Here is a 25,543-nt window from a genome sequence, read left to right on the forward strand (position 1 = left end):
AGGGAGCTGACTGGAAGGCAACTCCTTATATATCTGGAAATAATATTTTAATATGTCGCCACTTTCGCTTCTGCTTCTATGCAAAGTGTGGGTGGATTATTTCTGCTTTAAAAACAACTGAATATTTGAAAACTAAAACAACAAAGGGATCGCAGAGTAGGACTAGAAAAAGTTAACAATGTTCAAACTTTTGTCTCTTTACAATTCCTGACCCAAGATTTCAATATCTATCTAACTGTACCTGATCTAAATTGTGTATTTTTATGTTATCAGCAAGCACTTTAATTAAACTGCCATTACTGCTGCTACTACATTAACAATATTGTGTTGGACTCGGATTCTGGTTTGATTCTCTTTAATACCAGTGTTTGCTTTACAGCAGTTTCTAAACTTGCTGTAATCAGTTAAAAACCCTGTCACACTAAAGACGATGTCGTACAGTTCATTGGCTACTTATCTGTCCTGTTGTCCTGCACCTCCTGTAATAATCTTACATAGACTCTACACTAAAAGCAAATGAATGAGTCCGGCTTGGAGGACTTTTGAGATGCACAATTTTTTAACATTGGATAATTTGTCTTTTCTCTCTTCCGCTTGAAAAAGTTCGATAAGAAGAAGTGCAGCTAGTTTTTCATTATTTAGATTTGTTCTTTATCTTTTCTTAACGATGATCTACGTAAAAAAAAAAAGCAATTTATTTTAATTTCCCTAAATGAAAGAAACTCCATCAGAGCTGACACTAATGTGGGGCAATTTATGTGGAGGACATTTTAATTATATGTATGTTTGAATTCTCCAAACACAGAAAAATAAATAAGCATCATCGCTTGTGACATTACTTTATTTACCTACACACTGCAATGTGTGTAGATGCAGTGAGTAGGCTTTATCGCTTTCAACTTTATGGTTTCACTTCAGTCTCACTGCTCTCAACAGCGTAGTTGCTCTTAACCAACTGTAAACAACTTGCCCCGAACCAAACAGCAGATGAAGTTAGAGCGTAGTGGTGAACATTGTGGGTCATTTTGTAGTGAAACCCTAACCCTAACCCAAAAATTGTCTTCAGGAGTTGGTGGAGACAAACTCCGAGATGCTAAAAGAAATGCTAATGCAGCTTACAATATGTGCTGGATGCCTAAATAAGCAATTTAATGAGGAATGAAAATAATATACTGTGGCAGTGGGTCCTCTAATTGGACCTGGTGAGCATGCTGCAGTCAGATCTTTGTCCAAGTATTAGTTTTTTGTCTGTTTCTTTAACATCTGTCCATCTAAACATATCTGTTTTCCCCTCTCTCTTACCTTTGCTTTCTTCCTTTCTTTCACTCATCTGATTTCACTGGTGCTTTTTTTTCTCCCTGACAGGCCCTCCCACCCTCATTCACACACACACACACACACACACACACACACACACACACACACGCACTGATGCGCACATCTCCCACTTCCCCCCCTCTGTCCATCTTATCTGGATCTCTACCAGCCCGGCAGTTCTGGCCCGTTGCCTGCCCTCCTCAGGGAACACAGCTGAGCGGAGAGAAAAGAGGAGCAATGCCTAAGGCCCAGCCTCCTTAGCCTTATCCTACACACACACACACACGCACACACACACACACACACACACACACACACACACACACAGACAGTCATACAGAAATGTGGGGTTGTACATTAGCATTTGGGTCCTTGCAGTTTGACTAAATTGCAATTCTCAGGTGTGCAGGTCCTGATGAGTCAGTATTCAATGAACTGCAGGGTGAAATGACTTTGCATTTATTCTGTGTGTTAGTGGAACTTTACACTCTACCGATCGTAAACAAAAGCACGGCAGGGTAAAAGATAGCTTATTAAAAGTATGAGCTCTCCTGATAGTCGTGACAAACCTTGAAGGTGTCCTTTTTTCAAGTAAATCATTGGGTGACCAAATCAGAAAGGCCTTGGCTTCTCTACCTGCAAAAACAGACAAACTAACAGTATTGTGAATGAAAGCAGCTTGACACTGTGCGATACCTGTTGCTAAAGTAAAAGCTACACTCTGGATGTGTCAGGACAGAAAGCAAGTGTCACTTTTGCCTGGTGTTGTTTGCACAAATCTGACCATTGGACTGCAAACAGCTCATATAGATTAACAGAGGAACTCCAGGCCACTGTGTGATTTCCCTCCAGGTCTCTCCCCGCCTTCTTACGTCTCTGGACGTTGGACCTTTGAGCAAAAAGTCAGAAGTTAAAGAGAAAATATGGGAATTGATTTTGGACACACGGTTTTACATTATATCAGGAAAAGCATGGTGCAACAATAATGGAAAGGTTTTGTGTTTCAGTAAGCAGCCATGTCACAGATGTGCTTTTCTGATACTATAAGTAATATCAAAAATGTAAGAGTGGCTCTGTAATTGATATTAGTTATTTTGCCTACATTATGATCTTGCGTCTTTTAAACGGTTTTTCAAAACCTTAAACAAACAGAAAACAGGGGCCATGAAGGGACCACAATTTACACAGAGCGGCTGAATATATGTCCAACAATTCCTGATTCAGTAAAATGCACAATTAAGTAATGCCTTGTTTAGTATTAGCTATATAGCTTTGACCAAAGCCACACATCATTGAGTATATTTTGTGTATATGGTGGTTTGCGATCAGTCAAGTGGCCTAATTATGATGTGACATTGGTTGCTATATTATAGTTTTTTTTTTCATATTTATCTAACTTTTTTCTTAGTTGAAATTATATCCGTGTTCCTCTAGCTCTTTTGGGAGTAAGACCTCATTGCAATCTTTTCTGAATATAGTTTTTGCTCTAATAACCAGGGGATATTTTTAGTCAGTGCTCAAAACGTGAGCTGAGCATCCAAAAATCAAAAAATTGTCTAGAGAAAAACACATAGTTGAAAAGGCATAATGAAGCTAATAAATTGTCCAATAGTCATTTCCAGTGAATGCATATTTACTTGGGATACTTACCAATTTCCCTAACAAATAGAACCCAATTATATTCTTCCTTTCAGAAAATGTCCAAGGAAATCATTAGGAATAAAATATACCCATAAAACCCATAAAATACCCATAAAATTAAACATTACCATTTGGGGTAAGGAATGGACTTGGAATTATAATATTGCTTTTATGGAAATGCAGCATTGCTAAATGTAGAATTGCAATGAATCAGTTACTGACAATTAGGCATGAAAACACAGCCATCCTCTCAAAGCTTAGCCAGAGATCTACCTTTCCTGTGTGTGTGAATGGTCTTAATGGAGCCTTTGTTACTGCTCCTTAAACTCACCGTGCTTAACAAGGCTTTACAGCAGCTACAACAATCAGCCAACCTGCCCACCGCCAGCCTGCAGGGCAAACTCTAAACTCAAGTATGTACACAGAGACTGTGCTGTGAACACACGCATCCACACGCACCTACACAACATGCAGGTGCACATGATCATGACACACACACACACACACGCCAATGGACACCTATACTCACACATGCCAGCAGCAGCAGTGGGCGGTCCCCGGCGAACCCGAGACGCACTAATGGATAATGACAGGGTTTGACAGCAGGAGAGTGAGCTGAGTCACTCTGGGCGCACAGGCAATGAATAAAAGAATACGAGTGCTGTCTAAATATCCCTCCCTGACTGGATTTCCTTTGATACCATACCATTCCTGCCAGTCTCCCTCGGTAATCCTGCTCATTACGCTGTGCTGTCCCTCTATTCTGAGGCTGGCAGCAGCGGCCAGTGTGACAGCAGAACAGGAGGGGACAGGAAGTCGTCCTGGCTGTCTCACCAATGCGCCGCCAAAGAGCCTGCAAACACAATAGTTGTATGTAATGCATCTTGATCTCACACCACCATTGGCTGACTCACAAACACAACTTACTTAATTTATGTTTCATTTCTTTAGCAAGGCAGCCTCTGTTGTCCACATAGTATGAAAACACAAGTGCAGCTGAGATCTATGGGATGTTTTTGTTGAAGAATGAGACAGACTGTAGCTGTTTTGCTTGTGTGTCGTCTGCTAATAGGAAGACTCACTCTTTCCTCACTGGAATCTGTGAGATGACATGCACTGTTCAGTAAAAGGAACCAATTAAAAAGTTCTGTGAAACCACTAAGTCATATCATCTTGATTCTTTGTGTTACTGCCACTGGACCGGTGCACTTTCAGACAAAAAGTGACTCGTCGTTTCACTCTTTGCATCGCCTGATAATGGGGAGAGCGGCTCTCTGAACACTCATCCATGTGTGAAAGCTGCCAGTCATATCATCCTGTTATCTCTGGATGCATCTGCCCCACTGAGTTAGGTCCAATTTAAGACATCAGAAAGCCTGCAGCTCTTGCCATCATTGGCTTGTTGTTCACAGGGCCCCACTTTTGCCCAAATCATCATTTGTATTGCTCCGGTCTGCTCTCCAGCAAAGCGCCTCAGACACGAAGGGCTCTGACAAAAGGTCAGCCGTCTAGTTTGTCTAATTAACCCACCACTGTTTTAGCCGGACAACTTGTGAAATCGAATCCAGGATGCTCCGACTTGCATTTAGCCTGCACCATTCCAGGCACGTTAAATGTTGAGCTCTCTCCATCAGTGTCACAATGACACGTAAATGCTATTCCAATTATTCTGTATCGTCTCTGCTCGCTGTCAAATTACCAGCACCGGTAGTGGAGCATGGCTCTCACCGCACCTCTCTGGCATTTTCCCTGACAGTGAGAAGAAAGTAGCCTGAGAGAGCAGAACGAGGAAGGACTCAGGGCTTGATGAGCATTTTAAATGCTGAAGCAGGTTAACAGATGCAGGGGAGAAGTGTGGGATCGAAGATGTTATGCCACGGATGGTTTTCATCTGATTTTTCCAGCAAGTGCGTGGTTTATGAATACCTATCAGGTGTTGGAACAAACAGCGTGAACTAAAAATAGCTCGCAAACTGAATTCATGCTCCTTTAGAGGTTTATTCTGCAAGGTTCTGCACTCAACTGTTTAATAAAACGCCTGCATCGAGACGTATAGCTGCTACTGCACACACTCAGACACACAAACACACACACACACACACACACACACATAAACACACACAATGACACATTTACCTCTTCAGTAAAAGGTGTTTAATACCTAATGAGGCAAGATTAAGGTTAAGGGCTGATCATACTTTCCACGATCTGTGTCCACTGAAAGTTGCAACTTGCATTTTTACATCAAGAAATTGAGAGAAGATTAAGATTATAATATATGTTATGAAGAGGACTAGCAGAGTTACAATCCACAGACACATTTTCAATCGGTATCTTGCTTTTCACTCAGCTGTTGGCTGTTTTGTTTTTGGTGGGGGGGGGTGTTTTCTCCATAACTGGCAGTCAGCAGCATGCACTGTTAGCTGCGGCAAGAACAAGCTGTGTTTCTTAAATGACACCCCTGCTCTGGGGACCTTGGGCCAGCAGCCACCTGACGTGTGTAAGTTATTTCAGGCATGGGGGAGTGTCAGTCAGTGCGACAGCCCTTTGACAGTATATACACATGCACACACACACACACACACACACACCTCTCGTTAGCACAGAGCTGTAGAGAGGAATAGGTTGAGAGTTGCTCTGTACAGATCTTCACACACACTCTAGCTCGGTGGGACAAGAGGCCCTTGTTTATTTAAAAAAAGGCTTTAAGAAGGACATTATTTCCTTGGTCATCACCCTGCAGTGTTGAGGACATAAAGAAACCTGCGGTTTAGTCAGGGGAGATGTAATGGCACACATTTTGTAGGTGTATTGTTCTGGTTATTGTTGGGTGCTTTGTTTTATTGTTTTGCTGGTTATGAATGTAGCTGGGGACCAATGCAGAGGGCACAGTCAGGTGCAAAAGGAAATTACAGGTTGGAGACCCGAGGCCATAAGGTGATGCGCTGAAGAGGACCAGAGTGGAGGGGAGAGACGAGATAAGACACTCGGGAGGAGGTGGGGGAGTTGGAAATAAAGGACCGGCACCTGGAGCAGGAGAGAATCAAGTTGGAGGGGATGCGTAGGGAAACAGAGGCGAGACCAGAGGCGAGGAAATAGGAACAGGGAAGTGCTGGAGGCGGATCAGAAGCTGCTATGAAGCCCTGGGCTGGTCCTGTTTGTGCTGTGGTCAGAGCTCAAAGGTGAACCAGCAGGCACGTTAAGAATGCATGGCTCCGAGGCAAAGAAATAAAGCTGCTTGCAGGAGTGAACCCATGGTGCTTGTCCTCTACCTCCCAACTCGTAATGCATTTGTTAATGACAACCAATCAATCTGAGCCATTAACACCCCCGTGCCAATAAGGAAATGGATTATCTTCACTGGGGAGGGTTATATGACATTTGTATGAATCTGCGCATACAGGATTAAGGCATCTTGTTGTTTGACTAAGATTACTGACTGTTGACCAGATTGACAAGTTTATAATCTAATACTCATCTTGTATGTTGACCCTCACTGAACAAGCAACGCGAATATAAAGCACAAGAAGTGAATCGCTCAAAATGAAAATCGCTAAAGTATGGGAGAGTCTGTGCAGTTTGTTGAATCAATAATGTGGTGATGCCAAAAATATCACACCCGTCAATCACAACCCCCACAATTCCTTTTTTTTCTTCTTTTTCTTCTGCTGCTTCAGAAAGTTCACTTTCTAAACTCACAAAAAGTGTCTACAGATAAATTGGAATCGTCTGTGCTGATTATATCAAATTCTATGGTCGAAGGTAATCTAAATAGAGCATAAGTCTTGTAAGCAAGGAACTGAAATAGGCCCAGGTTGTGCAACCATGTGTAAAATCTGCAAATCTTCCTCTTCTCAGTAAAAGTTTTGGTATAATATGTGTCAAAGTTTTAATGTTATCATGGTAAAAAAAACTTTCTTTTATCACTTTATAAATAAAATAATCATGCTTACATTTAATACTTTAAATATATATAAATAACCTTCTTACATGTATATCTTTAAATACAAATAAAGTTCTTACCTTTATTATATATAGAAATAAACTTTCGACATCTGCATTTACTTAAATAATTCAGAAATGGTTTTGTAACGGCAGAAAACAATAAGCCTTCCTTCCCATTGTAGAATTCTGAGAAAATATAAAGATATCGGCACTACTTCACTCTGGATCCAACTTTTTGGGGGAACTCCATGTGATGTACAGATGTGAACTGCAGTCGAAGGGTTAATTCTGGAGCTGCTGATCAACCAGTGCGGGTCCCCTAACTATTCACTTAGCATTCCACCACGCTCCCTGTGCTTTACTCACATGTCTGGACTCATCAGTCCCTGCTGTAATCAGTAGTGTTCTGACAGGAAAACAAGGGGGGTGTAAGAGAACGTGAGGCTAACTCAAATGAGAGGACAGGGTAAACAGTGACAGGGCCAATTCCTGTTTCCAATCTCACTGCAAATAGAGGTGAACAGGGGAGCACGGCGGCTTAACGAAGACATAGCAGCATCGGAACACAGCACCTCAGTGCGGTGCCAGTGCACCAAGAGGTCATGATGAAAAGAATTTGGTATTGACTTTAATCTAGAAGAAATTAAAAAAACTGTGGGGGGAAAAATAGTTAAAAGAGGTCATCAAGCAACTAATTTGTCATCAAAGCAGGTGCAGCAAGCCTCAAATGTCAAGAAAGGGAAAAAATATGGATTAAAAATTCTCCACAAAAAGACACGAAGAAGGACACTTCTACCCAATATCAAAACCTCCTCCTCCTTAATGAGACACAAATGTCTCATTCTGTGTGTAATTGTCCTGTAGCAGCAGGAGGGAGGCAGAGGCAGCAGAGGGAGTCGTCACACTGATGTGTGTGCTTTCCAGGTTAGAGCAGAGGAGGGGAGAGTTAGTAGCTGGCTAATTTTTAAGAATTTGTTTTGCATTTAGGATGAATAATTGAATGGTTTCATTAGTTCACCATAGCCTATTATTTTACAGCTGTTTTTTTCCAAAGAAAGTGCAAATTTTCAGTGTCTGAGACGTCTCACCCAATGGCTTCAACAGACAACACAAAACCAAAATCCACACAAACGTACAACATAAGTGAACGACAAAGGATGTGGACGATAAAATGACTAGACTTATTTACTATAGTCGTGTCATGGACATATGAGTCAAGGCAAAATCTGGAACAATCAGTCACTGCTTGAAATGTGATACTTGTTAGTTTGAGTCATTACGCTACAGGTCCTTGAAGCACCCAAAAAAGGAAAAACACACTTGTTTCCCAACAACATCTTTTCACCATCAGCATCTGAGAAAAAATGCCCCAGAAAGTCATTTCATTGTCAATCACTTCCGTTGTGGTTGTGTTTCATTCATGTTTCCTCGTAATGCACAAGTTACACTTTTACCCCAAAAATTTAATTATATTGAATTTTATGAAAAAATTAAAAAAATACACAACCTATTCCTGAATGTAAGTATCTGTATTTGTATTTGTAAAAAATCTCTGCAGAATCACTCTAAGTATTTCACTTTCATTTCACTCTAACTTTTGCTGCCAGACTTTTACCTTATACTTTTTTTTATTTTCTACAGTGTATAGCAGGAAGATTTGTCGCTGGTTGTTTTGTGATGACCGGAATCTTTTGTTGACAGCACTCGTCAGAGTTGATGGCGCGCTGGTTGCAAATGAGGTCACCGTCTTCGGCGCTGGCAGGATATGGATGGTGGATGAAATTGGTTTGTGTGAGGGCTGACAAGCATTTCCTTTGTCTGTGAGACCTTGAGGTGAAGGAATGAAGGAATGGCGCAACAGCCCATTATTGATTTTGTTTTGACAGGCCACAACAAAGTTAATGAGGACTCCAAGGATGCCTGTGTCATCTGCATATAGACAAAAGGTGCGCTGTTACCTATAGACACATCCCTGTGTGCACTGGTGATGGTCACATGGGGGTGGGTCAGTGTGTTGTCAATCCTGTGGTCTGTTGCTAAATAAAGTATGGATCCAAAGGACAAGTGGATAAAGGGGGTTGGCATTGATGCCGTTCTCAATTCATCAGGTTTCATAGCATTTAATGTCGACCTGTTCCAGATACTGGCCTTAATGGTTGTGCATGTTACACAATTTTGTTACATTAAATTTATTCTGATTGCTTCTATTCTTGGGTGGAAAATCTATATGGTGTGAATATTTACTTCCAACATGGAGGTACTGATTATTAGATAGTTGTTACCAGATGAACTGCTCACTACAAATAAATGAAAGGCCTATTCTCAGCTCCTTCACGTTCACCTGTAAAGTTTACTTCTTGAGTCGTACTCGAATCGTATTGGCATCACTTACGTATGTGCAGGCAGACTCTCTGACAAGGGAGGTTTTAGATTCCTTTTGCTTTCCAGCAGAACTACCTGACGTCTTCCACCAGCGGGCCAGTAAACCACGCCGTGGTCTGTTCAGCGTCCGCTCCAGCCACGCCAGGCTGAGAGCTCGGCCAGCTCAGACGCTGTCGTATGGTTAGAGAGATAGTGAAAAAGGTGTCCATGCTCTGTGTCACTCTTTGACTGGAGACCTGTCTTGTCTGGAGGTTTGTTGGGTTGCCACCTGCCGTCAGCTGCCGTTGCGCCTCGGTCTCTCAAGTGTGTAGCGCCACAGGGCGAGTCGAGTTGTCCAACAAAATGGGAGCTAACCCAAACCCGGTGTCAAGTGTCAGCCTTTCCCGACCACCCTCCTGCTCCACCTCAAACAAAGCTCCTAACGGGTCATAATAATAGTAAATTCACTCTTTTTATTTGGGATTAAAAATCTTTATTGTAACAACTCAAGAAGTTTTCTGATACATGGCTTTAGATGTCCACAGCAGGAGGCCTGTGATTATTTGCATCCTACATGCTGAGAGTTACTCTTACTTACCTCCCTGTGACTATTTTGTTCACACATCCATCTGTAAAGTTTGCTTCTCTTCACAGTGGGTCGGTTGTCTCTTCCACTTTGAATCGTTGACTCAGTGCTCAGGCTACAGCAACATCAGAGCCCATCCCTCCCCTCATGTCATCATCACCTCCGCCCAATCCTCCTCCTTATCCCGCCGTGCCTCAGCGAGCTGCAGCTCCGCCCACACATTTGACTGCATGAACTCACAAATTTCAGGCTTCGATGCAGAAAACTTGTCTGAAACTCCACTCAGATTGTGGTCTTTTTTTTGTATCCCATCAACTTCCCATTGTCTTTGGCAAGGGAGATGGTTTGCAGAGAGGTAGTGCTGCAGTGTGTACTCTTCTCCGAGGTCAAGAGCGCCGCAGCATCTCAGTGAGACATGTGCCAATTAAAACCTCCGGCACCTCGTCCCGGCTGAGATGATTCACTTAACCCCTCGCCGCTGACAGGTAGCATTTGTTTACAAATCCCTCCTCATGCGAGTCGCTGGGCCCCGTCCTCTGAGTGATACTGAAACAAGCCGCCTCCCACCACACCCGCTCTCCCACTCGCTCTGTTTCCATGGTAATCTGCCCCGGGAAGCCTTTGCATTTCCTAACCTTGAAATTACACCAAGTAGGATCTACTCTGAGAGTATATTGTTGTCAAAATGAATTGTCATAAGAGTAATCAGTGCCACATTGGATACCCCCTTTCAGCAGAGTTCTATCCGTGCAGTTCATTATTTTCTCTCCTGCTGTGTTCAGTGCCAAGTGCTACCAGCGTGAGGACAAGTATTCAAGATTTGAGGACATTATTGCCCCTCAGAGGCAGTTTCACTTTACTATTAGTTTTTGTGCCCAATTTTGGCTCTATATGAAGAATTTTACAATATGTCTGTAGAGAGGAAACAATTCAAATTGCCTCGACTTTTTCAAAAAAAAATCTGATTTCTAAGGATCTTGTCTGTGGAAATGTGCTCTATATGTATATAAATGCTTTTTTAAAGTGCTTTCTTGACGACACCTCTATTGGGATCAAACATTGTTTATTAACATTATGATTATATCTTGACAAACTAATCATATAGACTACTTTCTAATGTAGCTATAATGAAGCATACTTAACCCCTTCATGAGCTGATATGCGGGAGTGATCAGTAGTTATGCTCGGAGTGATGATGCATGAGCAGAGCAGCTGCACTGCTTTGGAGCAGGGAGGCAAAGTGCTCTGAAAATAGAGCAAAGGTGTTAATTCAGCAGCATAGCTTCACATCATAAATAGTCCTCCACCGAGCTCCGTTTTTTCATCTCCCTGAATGTTGATGTCATCTTTGTATGCTCAGCCTGTGCTCTGCCACAGACTATTATGAGCCAAAGCATGTGTTACTTATGGTTGGTTCGCGGGATGTGTCCTCTTTTTCATTTGAATTTCAACTAATGAGAGAACACATTCGGGGAAATTTGTGAGTGTTTTCCCCCAAACACTTAACCTTCCTGTGGGGTCAAAGGTGAAAACGGAGCCTATACATGGCGTTGTGTGTAGACCATGTAATTCGTGGATTTCACTAATAACTCCATCCTTGCCTCTTAGGGGCAGTAAAAAAGGAATTGAACTGAGGCCAACTGAGGACTCTCAGGACAGGGTTTGCGAGGGCTGATCGACAGGCAGGTTAATACACACTGAAGCCACTGTTTATCACATTGTATTTAACCATCCAAATTACCACACAGCTGCTTCAGTTATTTACAGCTCTGATCTGTGACATTTACAGATGTAAACAAATAAAATAAAACCCTTCACGAGCATAAATCTATGGCCTGCAAGTACCCTGTGTTCAAAACAAACAGTAAACATTAATACACTGCAATTAGGACAGAGAGCCAGGCAGAGAAATGCCAGATGAATACAGAGGCTATCACCACGCAGAATGCAGTAATAATGAAACAGCTCTGTCACCCTGACCTGAGAGGACGACGCTACAGCTCCGACTCTTAGTGACCTTTTCTAGGTGACGTGCCGTCTGATGCCAGTCGACCGCTCGTGGCCCTTCATCTGCGAGTGGTTCAGTTTTCAGATGAGCACAGTGGGAATCTGAGAGATACGTTTTAGAAAGTGGTTCAGTGGCCCGATATCTCAGTAAGTGGAGAAGTAGTGTTTAGTTATTAAAGACTGGACCAACTCTTCCGCAGATATATGGTGCTGTGCAGCGAAAAGAAGCTACAGAGCAGCATCACTGCTACACTTGCACATAAAGATGTAGCTGACTGCCTAAATTTGACTGTCAGCCAACACAAGTGTTTTCAGTGGTGGACAAAGAGTTAAGGGCAAGAGGTAATAAGAGTTGTGTCCGTAACTTGTTTCCACTGCCCTCAAGTGGCCAAAGTTAAAAAGAGACTTTCATTGAAGGTTTAAAGAGTAAAAGTTCATCCACCAGTCCTCATTCTGCTGATGAATGTGTCCAGTGAGTGTTGTATTCTTATAAATGACATATTTTTGGGTTGTTATTAGGATGATGATACATTAACACATAAAGAAGCAATATTGTGTTGTTTCGAGGTTGAGTAGTAGATAATACATATCATCATATAAGGTGTCCTGTAAAATGTTTATCCACCAAATAAGCAGTATAGCTACAATAGATAAACATGGTAAGATGAAAAAGTAGGCCTAGATTTTTTTCCTTCTGTAATCTCATATATATCAAGTGAAGGTCTTGTGGTTTATGATGACAACCATGACCTGCAACGTTCAAGCTCAACCAGTTTATGTTTTCAACTCTGTCCCTTTGTTAGACTTTTTTGTTCATTAGCAGCATTACACAAACAATACTAGAACGGCCCTTGTGCTTTCCACCACTAACCATTGGACATCAGTTGTGAGGTGCAGAGTGAAAAGACTGGTTAGATTGTTAAATATTCAACAAGTCTGTCTATATATAACTTTGATTATTTAAATTAATAAAAATGAATCAATCTAATTAAATACAGTGGCTGTTGCATTAATATCTTCTTATACTGAATCCTTTATGGTTGATTGAGTGTGGTTTTTACGGCTCCACGGTTACGACTGGTCCAGTGGGATAACTCTGTTGCCTGGGTTCCTGCGTGTTCGTTTACAGTGCATCTAATTGGTCGGATCTAAGCTGAATTAGGGAATCATTTTTTCACAACTACTGTGTTTTGAATTGCAAACACCTTAGAAAGTCTAAAAACCTTCCAAGCATTCTTTCATGAGCCAGTCTTTTCAGATCATAGTAGACGTGGTCGGTCTGTCGAGATGCTTTCCAAGCACGACTCCAAACCTGAATCATTGATTAGTAACCCATCAGCTCCGCCTCCCCCCTGCAGCTCTCTATGGTCCGGTCCTTGTGGAATTCTGCACCAACAGAAGCTACTGTTTTATCTCTTACCACAACAAGTTAGAACATCAATGAACCAGAGCTTAAAGCCTAATACCTCGGTTCCTCAGCGTTTTTCCCTCTGATAAACCACACCAGCGTGCCAGAGCCTGATGTTCCCACACAGAGTCAAGTGGAGGAGGAGCGTGCATGTGCGCAGAGTGCAGGTGTGGGTGGTTTGTTAAGGTAGGGGAGTGCAGCTGGTTCGGGTCACACTGGCTCAGTGTGCTGAATGCCTAATGAAAGGTTGATGGTGGCAGGGTGGTCTGAACAGTGGGTTGGAGGAGGACGTGTCTCGCGTGGCTTCCGGCACCCTCCGGACCGTCTCTGGTTAAAATGAGCTTTTAACAAGTTCTTTTCGAGCACTGGGGCCACAATCCTTCACTTGACAAGCTCATTATTTCACATTGTTTTTGTGCTTTGCTCCTCCTCGGCAGCGGTGGCAGACAAAAGGATTGACTGGAGGTGTTTGATGTGTGTCTCTGTTAGAGACATGTACAAGGGTCTTTGAGAGGGAAGGATGTTAATGGATCCACTAATGATGTAGCCCCTGCTTATGTGGATCCTTGCAGTAAGGCTGGGACGTCTGCATGAATATTCACAGGGCTCTGGCTCGCGAAGAGAGGTGGGCGCTCAAGGTTACTGAGAGGGCAACTGAGGACAAAGCTGAAGTGTTTATTCTGCTTTTATTACAGCCTCCATTATCAGAAAAACTGAATAAAATACCTGACAAATACCTGATCAAAGTAAAACTTATCAGAGGAATTCTTTTGATCTGCGCTGTCAACATTTTGTATATGTTTAATGGAGGACTTCAAAATAACCGAATTTGACATTTAACGCCTGTAGATCAAAACTACTCCAGCTTTATTGCTGGACTGTTTCTCCCCATTAGACTACTCCCCATTGGTGCATTTATTCTTAATTTCTTCTTTCCTGCTGCTGATTTTTTTTTTCTTTAATACAACAAATGTGTATTCAGCCTGTCAACCAACTTCCAACTTGTATCCTGAATTGAACATTCAGTTTTACACAATCTGTGGGAATAATCTGCATTGCTACTGTAGTTTCTACATTTGTGTGGAATTACCCGGATAAATTCCCTTCATCTCACTGGATAAAACATCAAGTCTTAACAATTTATCAGTGTTTCACTGCGCAGCAGTAAAAAATCAATAGCGTAGTTATGCTGAACGGAATTGACTGAGTGTGAAATTGCAATCAAACGGCAGCTATTACCCTCGACCAATAGATACTAAAGAGATAAATGATGTTTACAAATCCCAGTGAAATTCAGTTTGCATTGTGATATTACTTGTTTCAGTTATATTCTATCATGGAAAAAAATTCCCCTCATTGAATGTAATTTGTCTCGCTGCTTGAGAGAATATTGCCTTTTCAGAGCCAAAATTCAAACCCAGTTTGAGTGTAAGACGAGATTCATCAAATAAAATCGCAACATGTCCCATTCATTCTCCCAAGATCCTTAACAAGAAACCTCTGTCAGAGCGCTGAGCAGCCCAAGTCAGATCCTGAATTCAATGCCATGGCTTCAGTCTAAATTAGCCATTTTGCATTTCTTCCTTATGTGCCTCAAACATTTCTCTTTGCAGAACAAAGGATATGATTACAGATCATATATTCAATGAACTAATTACTCCAGTGCAGTGCCCATTGTAAACCTGCTTGTTTGGAATGGGTTGATTACTTAGCCTGTGGTATTTTATACACAGTCGATACAATGCAGAGTGAGGTCAGAAAACGTTGTGTTAAACTGCCTGGTTTAGCTGCAATGACAATTTTATAGTCAATGTTTTCATAAAATGAAACTGAATCTGCTTTATTACTGTTCACGCTGGTGGTTTATATGTTTTAAATGATTTAGTGAATCGCTGATATTTTGTCATAAATTGCATTTGTCGTCCGTTTCTGTTACGCAATAGACACAATTTTCAGAACCAAGTTCACAACTTTTCAAAATAAAAGCACTGCAAGTCTGCGTAGCATTTAGCATTGCAGCAACAAAACCAACGTTTTGCTTTTACTTTGAAGACAAATTGCCAAACAGGAAGTGATTATATGAATGTTGTTCTCTTGACGAATATCACCACTGTGTCTGTGTCAGTATGTATATGGAAATACAAATGATCAAAAAGATCTGGCAGTGGTTTTGACCTGATGTTTGACCCAGTTGCCGATGATCTAGTCGAAGACGTGCTCAAAGACTCAAGGCACACAGTCTGCTACAGAGTGCTGGGTGCTTGTTATTTTTGTTCATATTGAATCTACCATATGTCCAAATCACACCCTCCCTCACTAACTTCCTTTGCTTCCGTGGACCATTTACAATACACATGGCCAGTGTGAAAGACGAGAAGTTGAGCGGTTAGCGAGGTTTGCGGTCCACAGACAGACGTTTGTGGAATTAGGAGCCAGATATATTGCTTCATGCGTTTCTATCATAACGTTTGTCAATGGTTCTGCAGCTCGGCGGATTAAAGGGTTTTTCGCTCTGCTTGAAGCTGCGAAACAGAATGAGAAAGTGTGATAATACAGACGTGAACAGCTGTGACAAACTCGTAACCAGACAAAACACCTCTTAGACTCAACCAATTAAACCTTTGGAGATTTCAATTACCACCTTGATGGGGTTTTCAAGATCGATAACAGAGTGTGTATGTTGACATGATGGTCAGAGCTGCTGGTGCGACTCACACCCCCGCTTATCCCTTCAGAGCAGGAGACACAGAGAGACCTTTTCCTATTGTTAGGTTTGGATGAGTTTCCCTGGCAGTGGCATCTGTCTGTGCTGTGATAATATTCATGCGTCTCATATGTGCCAAAGTAAACAGATAGCAAAGATGCACATCCTATACACGAGTCATCATTAGGGTTAGGAGATCAAATAGCAGAGCGGCGCCCAACAAGATTAGAAAATGTCACACGCCACCTCCTTAGCCCGGCCCTCGTCTTATTTCCTCCCCCTCCTCCTCCTCCTCCTCCTCCTCCTCCTCCACCCGCTCTTCCTCCAGTGTCTCGTTCAGAAGAATGAAGACAAGATTCAACACACAGAGCCAGACAGCAACGCGGGGCTCTCCAGCGCATACTAATCTAAAACAACACAGCATCTGGGCAACGAGTTTTATTCCCTCCCCACTGAGGCGTGTTAAGTGTTGAGATAGGGCTCTACAGATCTCATCACTTAGGGAAGGTTGTGGCCTGCATCAGCCGCCCTCCCTCCTCCGCCCCGCGTGCAGGTTCCTATCACTTCCACCCTCAGATTGGAAGTGACATGCCACTCAGGCAGTGGTGTCTTTGCTCCCCCCCATCAGCAGCCATGCAGCCCCACTCAGAGCTGTCAGCCTGATTACATATCAGCTGAATGGGGCGGGGGGAGAAGGAAAGGAGATGTCCAGCTGGAGACGGACCACTAAACATGTCGTCTGTCCTCCTGCAGCACATCTGCCCGTACTCACAGCACCTGTCCACAAGGCTGCCACAAACCCCATCACTCTGCTGCTGCTTCTGCTGCTGTTGCTCTGGAAACTCAGCAACCTGCTCCGTCCTCCTCATCTGTCTTTGTTGCACATGCTGCATCTTTCCCTCTTTCTGCCTTCTTTCTCCTTATCCATCTTTCTTCTGCATGCTGCATCCGTCTTTCTGCTGGTCTGAATCTTTCTTTTTAGTATATTTAATATTTTTTTTCTTCTTCACTTGTTGTCCTCTTGTCCTCTTTCTTTCTTTCTTTCTTTCTATTCACCTGTCTCTCCTCTGGTCTGCATCTTTCTTTGGTTCTTTCTTTCTTTCTTCCACTTCATCTTACTGTTCTCTTTGTTTTGGTCTGCATGCTGCATCTGTCTGTCTTTCTTTCTTCATTCCACTTCATCTTTCTCTCTTATGTTCTCCATATTTGTTTCCCTTTTCCTGTCTTTCTTTTTGTCTGCATGCTGCATGCTGCATATTTCTTTCTTTCTTCCTCTTCATCTGTCTGTCCTCTTTTTTGATCTGCATCTTTCTTTCTTTCTTTCTTTCTTTCTATATTTCTTTCTTTCTTTCTTTCTTTCTTTCTTTCTTTCTTTCTTTCTTTCTTTCGTTGTCGCTCATTACATACAGGTACACAGAACCACCTGCCTTCTGTCTGTGGACTAGTAAAGCATCAGGGGTTTGCCAGTGAATCAAAAGTTGACATGCTAAGTGAATGGAAGCGTTCAATTACTGGAGCCTGTGATGCATCCGAGACGCCTAACTCTCCTCCACAAGGACACAAGTACATGTTGTTTACTTAAGTGCTGATTTTCTTGTCTCTTTTCCCTTGTCTCTCCCCAGGCATGATGCTTGGAAGCACTCCACGGCAGTCCAGAGAGGTACGTGTTTACCGCTCCCGCTACTGTTATCTATTGCACAAAGAAGTGATTGTCAGCCGTGTACCTCTCAGCATGTCTGATAGCATCTGTGTAGAGAGGCTGACCTCACGCAGTGAATTCAGCCAGTCAGACTTCAGTGAGTAAACGCTCTCTGTTGAACCAGGCCTTGGTTCCCCGGGGTGTCATCACACTTAGAGTTGTTTTTCTTTAACCTTCCACTGTAGAAGGTTTTCTCTCACATTTTTGGGGGGAATTTTCAGTCATTATTAAATTCTACTGTTAAAAGTGGCCTGCATTTGTAAAGAAAATCCACTCTGCTACTGGATAACATCTAACTGCGATCAGTTCCTGAAAATAATTAGAATAAACTGTTATAGCTACACAGTGATAATAAACAATTACATTAGGTAAAATGTGTCCTAAATTTCTATGTATATATGTATATGTATGTCTTTGTATAAAGTCGTTTACTTGAGATTTGAATTAGGCTATCTATAAACTCGGTTTCTATGTCAGACAGGCGTCACTTCTACTCCCGTATCTTCTCTCGTCTGACCCCTGCCTGCTCCCGTCTGGGCCTCCATCATCAGCACCAATCAGGAGCTCACATTAGCGTGAGCCCTGAAGAACACAGTGTTTGGAGCACAGTTCACTGTCCCATGCGAGCCTTGCTCATTAAACACCCTGGGCTTAACAACTCCCTCCTGTTTTTCCCTCCAGATGTCCCTGCAGATGAAAGAATATGGCCATTTAAGTCGGGGGGTTCACGATGGTCTCATCACCTTGTCCGTTGTAAAATTAAAATTATACATCCACTCCATTGGCTTTATGATTCCATTACATTATTTAATTGAAATAAAATGTCAGAATGCACGATAGCCTTGGGTGTCATCTGACGATAATCAGACAGTGGATGTTTCCAATTTAGATTCCCCATTAAGTGTTTATAAGACATTTATATGACATCACAGCTCAGGTTATTGATAGGTCATGAATGGCATTGGGCAGTTTGTGACATTTGAGTGGAACGAAGTTAGGCTTTTACTGAAGGTGTAGGGAAATAGCACCATCATGTGGTCTGTTTGAGTAATGAAGAAACATGCAGGGTACATGTTTCCTCTGGTAATATAGCTCAGGTTCATCAACTTTATTAGGTCAAAGGTATAAATTTGATGTTCTTACACAAATTGTGAGTCCACATTAACGTATTCAAATAATTAATGTTTGTATATCTCAGCTACTGTCTCTTGTCATTATTATTAATTTGTTTTACTATTTATACCCATAATAATATATATATATGTCTACGTTAATTTCCAAATCTCTGTTTACCTCCTCATGAAGTGAAAGGGGCTTTTTATGTTCATATCCTCTGTATTTTAATTTATTTAATCTATTGTATTTTTAATTGCCTATTTTATTATATTTTATATTTTTTTATGTATTCATATATTTTCTTATCTTATCTCATCTTATCTTATAGACTCTTTCTACTCAGGACAGAGAGGGAAGTAAATCTGACAACCATCAAGCAACAGAAGGCGTCTTGTCCAGCCTGGTTCCTCCAATGCAGTTCCCACACTTTGAGAGTAGCCGACAGACAGCAACCCCTGGGTCTCCAGAACAGGACATAGACCCCCATCATGTCTCCAAAAGACAGCGCAAGTTGCTGAAAACCAGGCCCCAGATCAGTCACCCCTCCAATAATGTTTCGTCATCCTTCACATCTTCCACCTCAGGCTCTTTTTGCCATGAGAGCTGGGTAAAGCTTGTCAAACAATTGGAGGATCGCAAGAAACTGATGAAGGAAATATGTGCTAAGTACAAAAGCAGCATCTCCAGGACCATCACACGGCATCATGTGAAATACCTCTTTGTGGTGGACAAGTACAAGTTGTTGTACTGCCAGGTGCCCAAGGCGGGCTGTTCCAACTGGAAGAGGACTCTGATGGTGCTTGCTGGCCAGGCCTACAACACTCAGAGTATTAAACATGATTCAGTCCACTATGACCATCGCCTCAAGAAGCTCGACAGCTTTGACCAAAAGGGCATCATGCATCGACTGAAAACGTATACCAAAGTCATGTTTGTCCGAGAACCCTTGGAGAGGATGGTGTCGGCTTATAGGGACAAGTTTGGAAATCCAAACAACTACTACCACTCACTGTTTGGGAAACCCATCATCTCCAAGTACAGGGCCAACGCGTCCTTGGAAGCACTAAGGACGGGCAATGGGGTCACATTCAAGGAGTTTGTCCAGTACCTGCTGGACGTCCACAGGCCTGTGGGAATGGACATCCACTGGGAGCAGGCCAACCAGCTCTGCAACCCTTGTCTCATAGACTACGACTTCATCGGAAAGTTTGAGACCATGTATGAGGAGTCCAACTTTTTCCTGCGATTGATCGGGGCACCACAGAACCTCACGCTGCCTAGTTTTAAAGACAGGAACCCAACCGAGACGAGGACCTCTACGCAGGTCACACAAAATTACTTCTCAGAGGTCAGTATGATGGAGAGACAGCGAGTCTATGACTTCTACTACATGGACTACTTGATGTTTAACTACTCCAAGCCTTTTAAAGATTTATATTGACTGACTTCCTATAAAGACTCTTGAATCACAGTTACATTCCACCATGTCTGCATCTCTACCATCTAGCTCTACATGGAGGAATCTCTATCCGTCTTTCAATTTGTTCCACATCTGCTCGTCCAATCAACTTCAAACTTTGGGAGGGGTGTTCTTCTGGATCTACGGAAGGGCAGTGTGTGCCACGAAGAGTTTTTTTGATGAGTTGTGTTCGAGCAAATTGACAAAGTTTCCTCCTTTTCTTTCTCTTTTAAATCGAGACACAACCCTTTGATGATGTCAGGGATGACATCGCCAATGATCACGTTTTAGCTTGACGGGCAGCGCACAATGATGGTAATGAAGTTCGATCACACAATGACATGGATCTTTGCACCTGACTAGGGAGATCAGAAAAAACAACCATGTAAAATCTGCTGTTTATCCTCATTTAAAAAGATTATATGACAAAGGTTATGTTAATGTGACGTATTAAACACACAAAATTGTGCTGAAATACAAGGTATTTATTCACTAGGTGTGGTGAGATATCATTTGAAATTATAAATGTTATGTTTCTAAAGAAGGTTTCTTGTTGTTTTGCAGGCTGTAAATTATCCCTCTATGTGAGTCAAATAGAAATTGCAAATGAAATTTTGTTTTTATTTTATTTGTATAGCGCAACACTACATATATTATCTCAAGGCACATTACATTGTAAGGGTAGAAACCTTACGAAGTTACATAAATATGTTTTAGGGTTTAATTCAACATGAAGCCAGATATTTTCCCATCACATTCTTAAATTTAAACATGATTTCGTTATATAGTAGTTTTGGAGCCCCTATACCATAAGAGTAACGACACCCCAACATGTTAGATTATGCTTTTATTAGTTTTTGATTGACCTCAGATGAGGCTCATGTATTGATGGACTCCTCCAATCACCCTCAACCACCAGGTACATGCAAACAGTTTCTCTTTTATTTTGAAATATTTGTACTTACAATTTGACTTACAATAAGTTGGCCATCAGCATACCTCTATGTATCAATACCTAATAATACAGATATTTCTTGTAAATGGTTTTACTAAACGTAAAGTGTAACAGAAATGAAAACACTTTAAAAGAGTAAAGAGTATAAATGTGTACAGTGCTGCCCACTGGGAAGCTTTGTGCACTTATTGTAGCATTTTTGTACTTCTAACTTTGTCGGTTAGGTTTGTGCTTTAGTCTAACACATTCACTGCTGTAAGACCTCCCCAGCCCCATCACTACTAGTATTTACATAGGTTGTCATATGCAGGACAGCCAGGTACTCACAGGGTACAACATGTTGCTGCCAATCATCTCTTAATATCTTTTAGTACAACAGAACAATTACTTTCTGTTGACAGCATTGGCAACCAAAATGAAAGGAGGCAAAAACAGGGGTTTATATTTGGTGTGAAATATAAACTAGTGAAATAATAATAAAGAGAGTGGCCAAACCTCTCCATGGTTCATACCACACACTCTCCAGACAGCTCCGACTTCTCACACTCATTCCCTCTGTACGTATCACATCTCTTCTACTTCACTATAAAGGCTTTTTTCTGACACTACTGTGTACAATTGTATAATGGGCATTCAGATGACTGTATATTTTTCTATGTATTTCTAAAATATACATATATATATATATATGAATATATATTCAGTGCTTCTTGGTGAAGGTCTGTTTATTTCCTTTTTGATGTCACTGTTCTTTCAATAATACCACTATAGAGTGTTGTGTAACTGAAGAGTTTCTTTCCAAAATAAAATATCCACTACCTAAAAACTGGCACATCCCAAGTAGACAAATGACTGAATACAATACGTGGTACCATTAAAACTGCAGAAGATTATTAAATATGATGGATTATAGTTACCACTGGTTGCTCTGGAGGTAGCCAACCTTTTCTTTTTAATGAAAATGGATATATATAATTTTGGAAAGTAGCTGTTTTATTACTTATCCCTGAACTGATTGGTATCTCAATAGAATAGAAGACCCTGTACAGATGAGCTGCATTCCACCTAGTTACTCATCCTGGCTAACGACATCGTTGCCAATAGCAACACCACTATGTGCGTATGTGTGTGTGTGTGTGTGCGTGTGTGTGTGTGAGTATGTGCAATACTGAATACGCTGTTTAGACGCTTTACAATCTTTTTTCCCACATCTTTTGGAAGCATACAGTATATATATATATATATATATATATATACACTTTGCAGGTATGGTATCCTGTTTCTAATGTTGCTAAACTGGTATTTTCCCAGCACACCACCCACCTGTGAACTACTTTCTCAAGCTCTGACTGTAGCAGGTCAGACCACACTGTGATCACACACAATGTGCACTGCAAACTGCAAAAAGACTGGCAATTCGTATAGGTTCTAAGCCTTCAAACTAAAATATTGTTCAATTTGGCTTCTCTATACATCTCTTTATGTAGGGATGTATGTAAGATAATTTTACAGATGAAGAGGATAATCTAATATGAAAGAAGAATCAGAACTATTCAAAAGGCTAAATATGTATTGTACAGTATAATATACTGAGCGCACACTTTAGCCTAGGTGTCTCCAAATAAAAGTTGAGTTTAAATCTTCTTGATTTAATGTGATGCCAAAAGAAAGAATTGAAATACCATGAATGCAAAAATAATAAGATAAAACGGCTACATTAAACTGGGTACAGATATTATAGATATTATTACAATGTAAAGATGACTTCCATCTGCTGTGATGCTGGGAAAAACCTACAGCATGGCTGGTCTCCAATAAAGCAGTCACTGCACTTCACCACTCAATTAAAATGTGTTTTATGTAACAAAATACTTTATAGAGTGGTTTTGTTTGCCTCTGAGTAAAGGGAAATTTATATCATTTAAATCTATACATGCTATAATCAACTTTTGAAGACCTCTAAGAATTCTGGTGGTATAGCCCTTTTATGGTGATGGATATTGTATGAACTTTGTCAGTATAGTGCGTTGGCTTTTGCAATCCCAAAATAGTTTCGGTTGTGGTCAGATTATAGCTAATATTACTGGCCAAAACAGCTTATGCATTATGATGAGTATTGCTCCTGCAAACACGACGTAATTCGCTGCCCCTCAGCTAATAAAGCTTTCTTGGTATGTGGGTGTATGGACAGATTTATCAAAAGCATAATTACTGTAACAAGTGAATGTATAACTGTTTATCATTGGTGCAAAAGTGTATAAAAACATGATCTTAAGCCCTTTGCCTTATTTTACACTGCCAATCAAATGGTGTATTTCAGGAAGACATTCTTCAGGTGGTTATCGTTTCTGGCTGATGAGTGTCTACTAATAAACTGTCTTTAGCATTTTCAGTGCGCGTCCTGTCTCTTTTCTTCTTTTCATGTATAGTTTGCATATGTGTACATAAGACTTGTCAATTTTAGCTTATTGTAACTAAGCGCAGTATGATGCTGGTGTTTATGTATTTTATTTATATATATATATTATATTATAGATCTCAAACTATTGAACATGTATACATTTTGACCTGATCATGGCAGGGGAGAGCGGGGTAATGTGGGACATTTTTTACATTTGCTCCCCTCTAGGGGAGCTTAAATGATGTATCAGTAAAATTTACACATTTCCAATTAATTCAGGATGTTTTCTAGCAATGGAAATGATCAGAATGTCTTCAGGACAAAGTGCAGTGAAAATATGATTGTTTTTAAAAAAGTGGTCTTTTTTCCCACTTTAAAACTACCATAACAACACATGTTGTAATAGTTAAAATCCTGACAACCACACATTCCAAAACTAATATCGGACTAGTAACAGAATCATGGGGATTGGTCAATTAAGCACATTTATGATTATTATGATTCATGTGATCTCTTACTAACCCTAGCTTACATTGTTTCTCTGTCCAATTGGCAGGGACAGGGATATTGTTTTTCTCTGCGTATTCAAATGCCAGTTCACGGCACTTAACTGGAGCAAGGCCATTGAACTGGTCAGCTAGTTGTTTCAAGTGTTTGGCTCCTCCTCCATCTCATCTGTGAATATTCTCTTTACCTCAGCTACTGCACCCCAGGCTACTGATTTTACTTTCCCTTTCTCTTTTTTCTTTATGAATCTTTTGAGGGTTGTCTTATCAATATTTCTATCCCTTCCAGCTTTTCTTAGGGACTTCTTTCCTTGCATGACCTCAGCGGCTGCACTCTCCATCTCTGCGAGGGGTGTTTGGCCCCAGGTTGTCTTCCTGGTGTATAGTTTCTTGGCATGATGGCTTTTCTACAATGTTTATGACATTAAAAATAAAATATATATAATGTAATATTACACTAGAATATGTTTAAGACTAAACTTAACTTGTGCTCCACAGCCTTTGTCCCACTTTACCCCGAAGCCACAATTTTAGAAAAACAACATCTCTTAGCAATTCAGGCTAATCTTCAGCTAGCATCAATCACATGGTTTTATATGTTGGAAGTTCACCAACATGTATGATATAAGTTTTTCTACCTGATTCAATTTGTTTTGACACAACAGCTGATTAAGTTCAAAGCAAAAAATTTTACTTTTACATGCAAAAAACACATTTTTGTGAAAAAACATACTTTTCACAGCACCAGCACCAACTTCTCCTTCATGGCAAAGGGGGAATGGGAGAGGCTTGAAAACATAATAGTCACATGACCACATATTGATTCCGTTGCCTAGATACAGGGGGTGTTTCACATCACCTGATGTCCCACATTACCCCGCTCTCCCCTACTTTGTAAAATTTCGGGGGAATCCCCAAAGTGGTAACTATCACCCTGACGGATACATGAATGTACTAAACAGCAGCCAGTGGCCGAGGTTAAGGGACAACCAATTATCAACCTGGGCGAATATCAGGGCCTATATTTGCAGTTTTTTGGATTATCTGTATGTGTAATTTATTTATCTGATTGCCAATAATATTAAAACAATCTAAAATTCGCTACTTTCGGCTACTTTCGGTCAGGTACAGAAACCTTTCTCTGTCTATGGTCACAAGCCTGTGGTCTCCAGCAATGTCCCGCCTATCAACACTGAAGGCCAGTGAAGTGATACACACCAACGCAGAGGAACGCATCTCGGAATGGAGCGACTTTAGTGACAGAGCGGAGATGTGTTTCAAAGGTAGAGCTGCTGTTCTGCTGCGTGTTGCTGTTAACAAGCTTTTAACATGAAGCAGCTTGGTGGAAGAACAGGGGTAACAAACAGTTAAAATACAGAGTTTCTCTCTGGTCCACTGCTGCACAATGATCAGAGGGTTGGTTTGTACCATGCTGGAG

General features: G+C 41.2%; 1 protein-coding gene across 2 annotated transcripts in view; it reads left to right on the forward strand.

Annotated features, from left to right (window-relative positions):
- The window catches only part of LOC128445905 (carbohydrate sulfotransferase 8), a 172,547-nt gene extending 148,957 nt beyond the window's left edge, over positions 1-23,590 (forward strand). For both annotated transcript variants that reach the window (XM_053428805.1, XM_053428813.1), the window contains 2 exons: positions 17,592-17,629; positions 19,113-23,590. In XM_053428805.1, the coding sequence (XP_053284780.1) occupies positions 17,592-17,629; positions 19,113-20,225 (1,151 nt within the window). In that variant the 3' untranslated portion in view covers positions 20,226-23,590. The remainder of the gene's footprint in view (positions 1-17,591; positions 17,630-19,112) is intronic.
- The last annotated feature ends 1,953 nt before the right edge of the window (positions 23,591-25,543 follow it).

The sequence above is a fragment of the Pleuronectes platessa genome, chromosome 1, assembly GCF_947347685.1.
Source record: "Pleuronectes platessa chromosome 1, fPlePla1.1, whole genome shotgun sequence".
NCBI lineage: Eukaryota > Metazoa > Chordata > Actinopteri > Pleuronectiformes > Pleuronectidae > Pleuronectes > Pleuronectes platessa.